Source organism: Macadamia integrifolia, chromosome 14 (assembly GCF_013358625.1).
Source record: "Macadamia integrifolia cultivar HAES 741 chromosome 14, SCU_Mint_v3, whole genome shotgun sequence".
NCBI lineage: Eukaryota > Viridiplantae > Streptophyta > Magnoliopsida > Proteales > Proteaceae > Macadamia > Macadamia integrifolia.
This window is the reverse complement of record NC_056570.1, coordinates 8,746,479-8,755,033: the sequence shown is the minus strand read 5'-3', so window position 1 is coordinate 8,755,033 and position 8,555 is coordinate 8,746,479. Positions and strand designations below refer to the sequence as shown.

The following is an 8,555-nucleotide window of genomic DNA, read 5'->3' as shown; positions in this document are numbered from 1 at the left end:
CCCCCCCCCCTGCCCCTCCCCCATCTACCTCGCCCTTCCCCTGCTTCTCAGCCCTCTCTCATCTCCCCCATCCTTGCAAACTTGAAACAACGCCTCCCTCTCCTGCTGTCACTTACTCCTCCCCTACTCCCTCCTCGCCTACTGTCTTCCCAATTCACTTCCATCACCGGAGAAGACACCAAGGGTAAAATTGGAATTGAAAAAAACAATAAACCTCAAAAGTAAAATCGCTAAAATATGAGGTATCTCAAACATCGTATCTGTGAAACATGACTTACCTTAAACATTGTTTAAAATGTTGGGTATCCTAGGTGCAGTTCTAAGAAATTGATGATGGAACTTCAATGGTTAAATTTACTTTCATGGCAATACCTACTTTTGATTAATTAAAATGTCATTAATTAAACATGGGATAATGCAGTAAACATTCCTTGTAGAACTAGTCATAATTGAAAAATCAGGTTTTGATTTGGATGAGTGGTTTTATTCGAGTAAAAATTAACAAACACATGATTAAGTGTCATATAAATTTGACCAGTAAAAAAAAAAATTCAGTCAAATGACTCAAATTCTATCTGAATCACAACAGACTAAGTCGATCAAGAGCGCAGATCAAGTTTGCCTATGACTTGACCCGCCACATGGAATCCACACAAAGAAAAGTATCATGATGGATTCCATGTGTATGGATCAAATCATACTAGAATAATTCTCCATACCTAAATTCCTTCCATTAATTCTCTCACTTCCCCCACCCACTCCATTTTATGCATGGTAATGATAGACTCTTCAATTCCACATCGTTGTGCTTTTTCAAGGGTGACATTTTATCTTCAAGCACAATACAATTAATGTTCCTTTTGTTGAATTCCCAAATACCATATCCTCAGGCTATCTCATGTAAGTGAAGTGCCCCAATGTTAATGCTTCCACCATTCATTGAATTGTCTATCATATCTATGTGGTTTAACATAAGAATCGTAAAAATAACTCTTTACGAGCATTTGAGGACGATATGTTGGCATCGACATTGAATTGGAGGTTGAGGACTACATGATGGCGATTAAAAACCTCTCTCTCATTTGATTTTTTTTTTATTATATTTTTTTTCATATTTATCAGTATCTTTACTTTTTTATTAATTTATATATTTTATGTACTTAAAAAATAATAAAAAATGTGACACTTTTCTTAGGATGGAATTTTCCAACTTACCCCCCGGGTCTATTTCCCTATCTGCTACCGAAGATAGCAGGGTAACAACCACACAACCACTAAAAATGAATTTGTGGACTTCAGCAAGGGAAACCTTAAACTGTGCTCTGAAAATGTATTTTATATGGGTAAAAGTTCATTATGTTACATTTAATCTGATATCATAAGGCTAAGTTCCTTGTTTGCCTTTCGTCGAAAAGATAGAGATGCAAGGGGGTGGATTGAAGGGGAAAGTCTCCATGTATATCAGGGTTTTGTGGTTGGAAGGATGAAATAATCTTTAATAATATTGAAGGGTAAATTGGATATTATCAAAATATTAGTCTAGATTCTAACTTGACACTTCAAGTATTTAGTAAAAAACTAACGTACTGGTATAAATATTTTCTAAGAACACAAGGGAGTAATTTGTAATAAAAAAAAAAAGTGTAGGAAAAGGGAATGCAAATTGCTCAATAGGTATCTAATTTGTGATTGAATAACGTTAAAAGCTAAAATTGTCTTTTATAATTTAAAACTAATACAACAAGAGAATAGAAGGTAATTTCTGAAAATACAATGAAAAGATTTGCAATAAGAGTGAAGTACAGAGAAGGTGGATGGAAATTGCTTAAGAAATAAATATTGAAAGTTGAAACTACTTGCACAATTGGTTGGATTGGATGGAGCCTTGTCCGATAAAGGCGATAATACACGGCTCTCAAGGGTCTCGGCCTCTAGCCTCATGTCCTCACCTTATCCCCCATGTAAATATAAGGGTTAGGGATAAAGCAACCTGGTGTGGGGGCAAGGAGAGGATAAGGAAACTCGAAACTGAGATCTCCAAGCAACCTAGGCTCTACCACACCAAGCTCCAGGGCAGTGTGTAGCATGAGAAAGCTCAGTCAGATGAAAATTTAAGCGTGTCACCTCACTAAGAGATGGAACTCTCTCTCTCTCTCTCTCTCTCTCACACACAAACACAGGCCCATGTGGATGATACCATTCTATAAACAGCCATTAGTGTGGTGAGCAGATACATAACCATATAGGTAGCGGGGACCCACTTCAGTTTACAGCAAAAATGCCAGTGAGAAACAACCTTCCCTTATATAGGACCTGCATTAGGGCTTGCTCTGGCAGTAGGACTTCTACCACAAAAATGCAATCTCCGGATTAAATTACTTCGTGGATTGAGTTTTTATGGCTCCATTGGTAGAATTTTCAAGGAAAAAAAAAATGTACATAGGCTCTCATCAGCTAGCAACCCCCCACCCCCCAGCCCGCGAAAAGAAAAACCCAATCGATCCTCTATGCTAAAAACCTACAGAGAGTTACACCCATGACAGCTTGGCACTGAAAAAATATATGTAGCCTCAACAACCAAATTAAGGAACGGTCAGAAATAAAAACAAATAAGGGAAAGATACAACATCACAAGACAGATTGAAATCATGACTCATATCATACATAATTAAAGAAAAAAAAAATCAACTTAATTCTACATAGTATCCCCTCTCACCATAACATATATATACGTAAAAACTGAATCAAACAAAAGAAAAACAAAAAACGAACCAATCCATACTAATCATCTTTAGGTAATAAAAGACTCGTTAAGATACACATCCAGCCTGCAAAAAAAATTGATATGGATGACCACCAAAACAGCCCAAAAAGGGGAAATGATGGATTCCACCATTGCAAATATGCAGGATTTATATATAACTCGGACAAGGTTCGACAACTCTAAATTAAGAAACTAGACCAGGCTACAAACATATTTAATAGTTCTCACAAAATAGAAAGCAAATTACCTTGAAAAAAACAAAGAAAAACTCAGAGGAGATCTGCAACATTTGAAGGCAACTCCTCAATGACCACATTATAGAACCTCTGGATGTCGAACAGCATTCTGTCATCATCCCGCGTCACAAAGTTGATAGCAACACCTTTCCTCCCAAACCGTCCACTACGTCCAATACGGTGAAGATAGTTCTCAGGCTGTGTGGGAAGGTCATAGTTTATGACAAGGGACACTTGCTGGACATCAATACCACGGGCCAGAAGATCTGTGGTAATGAGCACTCGGGAGGAACCAGATCTGAATTCACGCATGATGATGTCCCTGGTGTTCTGGTCCATATCTCCATGAGTAGCAGATACGGTATGGTCACGGCTCCGCATCTTGTCTGTCAACCAATCAACCTTGCGGCGAGTGTTGACGAAGATGACACTCTGTGTGATGGCCAGAGTTTCATAAAGATCACAAAGAGTTTCAAGCTTCCATTCCTCCTTCTCAACATTGACATAGAACTGTTTGATACCCTCGAGGGTAAGTTCATCACGCTTAACTAGAATTCTCACAGGCTTGTTCATGAATTTCCTTGTGATCTCAAGGGCTTCGGGAGGCATTGTGGCAGAAAATACTCCAACCTGAACCTTTGATGGCAATAGCTGGAAAATATCATAGATCTGACAAAGTAGAAAAGCAACAATTAGAGGAAGGACCAGTAACCATGTAAAAGTCATGCACATGACAGATAACCAACATTTAAATACAATAACTATCTCACAATCTGAAAAGGAGAATATTAATAAAATCTTCCAACAAAGAAACATGAATACAATAATACCGCTCACAGAGAAACAAACATATGCTGAAATTCTGCGCAAGAAAAAAAAAAAAAAAAAAAAAAAAAAGGGGAAAATAGAAGCCAGACGTATTTCCAAATAACAAAAGCCACTCTTCTGCCAAAGTAGAAGCAAGAAACAAAAAAAATTAGACCTCAAGTGTCACAAAAGTATTCCACAGTCCATGTCATGATAGCAGAGAAACAATTCCTCCAATCCTAGCAGACCTTACAGATGATATACTAAGGAATCACGCAGTTCATGCCTGATCATCCCACAGGTGGTTAGTCTGCCATCCGGGTTTTTTTTTGGGGGGGTGGAAAAGGGGGGGGGGGGGGGGGGGGGGAATAACAAGACAAAGTTGGAGAAAGCCAGAAAAGTGCAGGATAATCCATCAAATTAAAGCTGATTAACTTTCTGATGAAAGGTAGCAAAACTCCATCAAAACTGCACAAAAAAGGCAATTCCATTTCCCTTAAATGAAATCCAGTGCCATCGCCAATCAAACTGTTTTGGTGGAAAAATAAAGCTGGATAATTGCCGGTGGAAGATAGAAGGGACAAAGGGATCCATATTTTGACAAACGAAATGCTTTTACACGTCAAACATGATTACATAATGATTTTTTATGTCTATATCTCTCAAATTCAAAATATTTTGAATTTTTTCTTTTCTTTTCTTCTCTTCTCTTCTCTTCTCTTGGCTACCAAACATAGCCTTAAAGAAAGTAGCATGAAAAAACGAAATATATTACAGGAAGAGAAGAATGTAGACTGGCCAAACAGAATTAAATTGCAAAGTAGATATGAAGACCAAACTCATGGTTCATAAAATTCAGTCTATTGTATCTCTTCTGAACTCCTTACATCAAATCACATTCAACCCTGGACCAAGATACTCATTTGCAAGCTGATCAAAACCATCCACCCAATTCTAGGGTTCTCAGATCTCCACTGAAGGCCGAAGAAATTAGATCTTTTGATGCTGTTAAAGGATCCCGATAATATCTCCTTGAAGGCAGAGGTTGCAAGAAAGAGCTGGACCAGAAGCATCTATTTCCTCTTCCTCTCCCTTTGCCACTAACCCTTGGTGCTGATTGGAGGAGAGATTGACGCAAAACAGTCGAGGATCAGGATCTATAACAAACCACCTTTCCAGTTGGTGATCAATCAGTTATGACAACAACCATCACACCTGCAATTCAGTATTTCTGACTCCAAAGCAGAATGTGGTGTAGTGAAACACAACTCTAACAATCAACTTGTTTGATTATTGATTTACTACGCCTTTCTATAATACTTCACAAATTTGTAACAGTCAACAAAACTAGCAATAACAGGACTTTCAAAGGGAAAAACTAATGTCCAACAAAAATCTACCAATGGGACGCTGTGACATGTTCCTGTCTTGCACTCTCCAGGACCCTAGTATCAATAATAAAGAGATTAATTTACAATAATCTACAACTCTACATTCTGAAGTCATGTCTTCAACACAATCCCAAATGATAACACACAAGGTATTGACAAGTTGACTTTCTAAGCCAAAACTTACTAGGCCTGCTGTTCTTCCATCTGTCCAAATCTCAACCGTTTTCCCCACTCACCTAACTATATTGCTGAATGTTATTTTCCATCTACAGCATAATTCAACTTCTCCATCTGCTATCATAAACCTCAGTTGCTATGACATTGATTACCATCAGAAACCAACCCTTTACCAACATCCAGAGCACAGAAAAGGAGCAAACGTAAACAATAAGTCCCAAGGGTTCCAAGATAAATCATAGAACATGCTAACTTTTACACTGTATCAAGGAAAAGGGACTGTATCACTTAAGAGTTCTAAAACATAGTAATTATGAAGCAAAGTCCCCATGTAAGTTAATTAAATGAAAGAATTAGAGTAGAGGCTATTATTATGAATATCAAAAATATAAGACATATCACAATTCACAAGTAGTACTGATAACAGCTAGAATACACCAGTGACCAGGAGGAAAGTGCAGATAACAGCTAGAATACAGTAGCAACCAAGAGGAAAATACAAAGTGAAACAAAAAATCTAAAAAGATAGCAGACAGAAGGTCTAACCTGGTCCTTGAAACCTCGTGAAAGCATTTCATCAGCCTCATCAAGAACAAACATTTTAATACAATCAGGGCGAAGAGATTGCCTCCGTAACATGTCAAAGACACGACCTGGGGTGCCAACTACAACATGCACACCACTTGAGAGAATACGCTGATCCTCACGGACACTAGTTCCACCAACACAAGCATGAACTTTCACACCAAGATAGTCACCAAGTGCACGCATAACCTTCTCAATTTGTTGTGCAAGTTCCCTAGTGGGTGCAAGTACCAAGGCCTGGCATTCCACTAAACCATAATCAAGCTGTTGCAGAATTCCGGAGCAGAAAGTTGCTGTTTTTCCTGTTCCGGACTGTGCTTGCTGAATGACATCAAGACCTTTGCAGAATGGCACAATCCCTCTTTGCTGAATAGCAGACGGCTTTTCAAACCCTATAAAATTTGTCAAAAAGTGCAATAATCAGAATTTCCTCTACTACTGAACATTGGGTTCAGGGCAGCATGAACCTTTTGTAGCTACCAATCAACAAAAAGATAACAAGACCAACGCAAATTAGCATATATACCACAACCAAAAGAGAGGGGGGAGGGGAGGTAAAAGACCAACCACAAGTTACAACAAATTCAATAGATCCAAATAAATATATTACAGCCTGATCAGGTGAGCAACAGAGAGAGTCCAACCATTAAATGGCTTACATCTAGGTAGCATGGACAACAGCATGTGTCCGCATCCAACATGGCACCTGCTATTTAAATTATGTATGGTTATGGCACTGTATTGGTGTCCAAAACCGTGAAGATTATTTTTTATACATGTGTTTGGATCACCAACCAGACTATATTGCAACCAAGAGCTCCAAGATTCCTGGCCAGGAGGTCCCGAGTATCAATAATGAGACACAACATATTGTTGGTAATCCATTAAAAGAAATCAAGAAGCTGTCGTAATGAATTATATTAAGAATGTAAGCATAGAAACATAAAAAAAAAATAATAATAATAAATAAATAAATAAAAACTGGAGTATAATTCTATCTACCGTATGCATAGATGCCCCTCAGAAGATTCTCTTGCAGGCCCATAGAATCAAAACTGTCATATACTTCATCATATGATGTAAAAAAATCCTGCCCATCAGTTCCAAGTCTGGTCTCACATTAACAAACAAAGCATCAGTATTAGATCCTACCAAGTCAGCATTACATAAAAATGTAAAGGATCTTACACTTCAATAATCAGACAGAACAAAAAATACAGAGAGACAATCAGCACAAACTTAAAAAGGGCAGATAATATGCACAAAATTTTGTAGTAGCATACAATTCACTCATTTTCGCATCATATTGACGAGCATCAAATTGTGATCCTTCTGGTGGTACCGCCGCCATGACTGAAAAAATAAAGTTAAAAATTTTAGTATATAGATATACATAGTCTTTCAAATAAGAAGCATCAAACCTCCAAGATCACCAATTAAAAAAATGACCAAAATAAAGAATAAGAATACCAATGCCATTTTTATTTTTCAAAAAGGACAAGGAATGGAACAAATTTTATCCATATCTTCAATTCAACTAATACAAAATTTTAATTATATGGATAGAATATTAGGAGATTGAAATAAAAAATAAATAAATAAATAAAAAACCGAAACACATAAAACTCATCTATAATTTGCACAAATCTTCTCTAAGTCTAAGCCTACGTTGAGTCCTCCACTACTGCTTACAACACATTCAATAATGTAATGGATACTTGACAAAAAAAAAAAAAAAAAAGGGACTAAATCAAGACATGCATCTGCAAGTGCTCCCGGCACATTATAGAAAGAAGCAGAGGATCATATGTTAGAGCACCTGAGTAACCAATCGTCAAGATTCCAGTCCAACATACAAGACACACAAATGAATCCAATTTCTCTCTAACGTTATGTCAAATCATGGACTGAAATTCACAAGAACAAAAATGCAACAGATACCAACTTCCCTCCACTGCCACATGAAAGCATGAACTGAAAGACCCAAGAAGAAACACATACCAGTCCTGACAAACAGCATTTCTAGGTGGTCCATGCTATAAAAACCAAATGCTTACATCATCTCAGGGATACGATTCTAACAAAACAGAATGCATCTGGACATCCGAACTAACTCAACAATAAAAAAAAAAAAAAAAAAACTCTGCAACAAGTAGTAGCTTTAAAAAAATATATTTGAATCTTCTCCACCCAGATGTTCCAAGAAATCAGAATGCTTTTTAATTTAGAACAGATCCAAATACATATAGCTGGATGGAACCAAACTTCAAGTCAAACATACAGGAAATGAGCTAAAGACCATCTTTAAAGGTTTGAAAACCATGGCATAGCTGAGTTACCGAATCCCATAAACTGTTTTTGCTCATCATAAATAAAAAGTATCCAGCAATGACTCAACTACAGATAACTCAATTCCCTGTAAACTGCTAACGAATTTTTCCGCTTTATAAAGGAAAACCAACACATATAATCATCATATGCATGAAAAACAAAAGCAAAAGAATGAATTGGATCGATAACTCTTTTTATGGATAAAAGTTAATTTATATTCGACTTGCATCCCCCATCCCCACAGCTCAAACCATTCATGGAACT

At 37.2% G+C, this 8,555-nt stretch overlaps 1 protein-coding gene across 1 annotated transcript in view; it reads right to left on the bottom strand.

Moving 5' to 3' along the window:
• Positions 1-2,840: 2,840 nt before the first annotated feature.
• Positions 2,841-8,555, bottom strand: part of LOC122060600 (probable ATP-dependent RNA helicase ddx6) — a 52,411-nt gene continuing 46,696 nt past the window's right edge. The window contains exons 15-18 of the mRNA XM_042623733.1: positions 7,244-7,313; positions 6,963-7,069; positions 5,922-6,352; positions 2,841-3,669 (exon numbers count right to left, since the gene is read on the bottom strand). Of these exons, the coding sequence (XP_042479667.1) occupies positions 3,034-3,669; positions 5,922-6,352; positions 6,963-7,069; positions 7,244-7,313 (1,244 nt within the window). The 3' untranslated portion in view covers positions 2,841-3,033. The remainder of the gene's footprint in view (positions 3,670-5,921; positions 6,353-6,962; positions 7,070-7,243; positions 7,314-8,555) is intronic.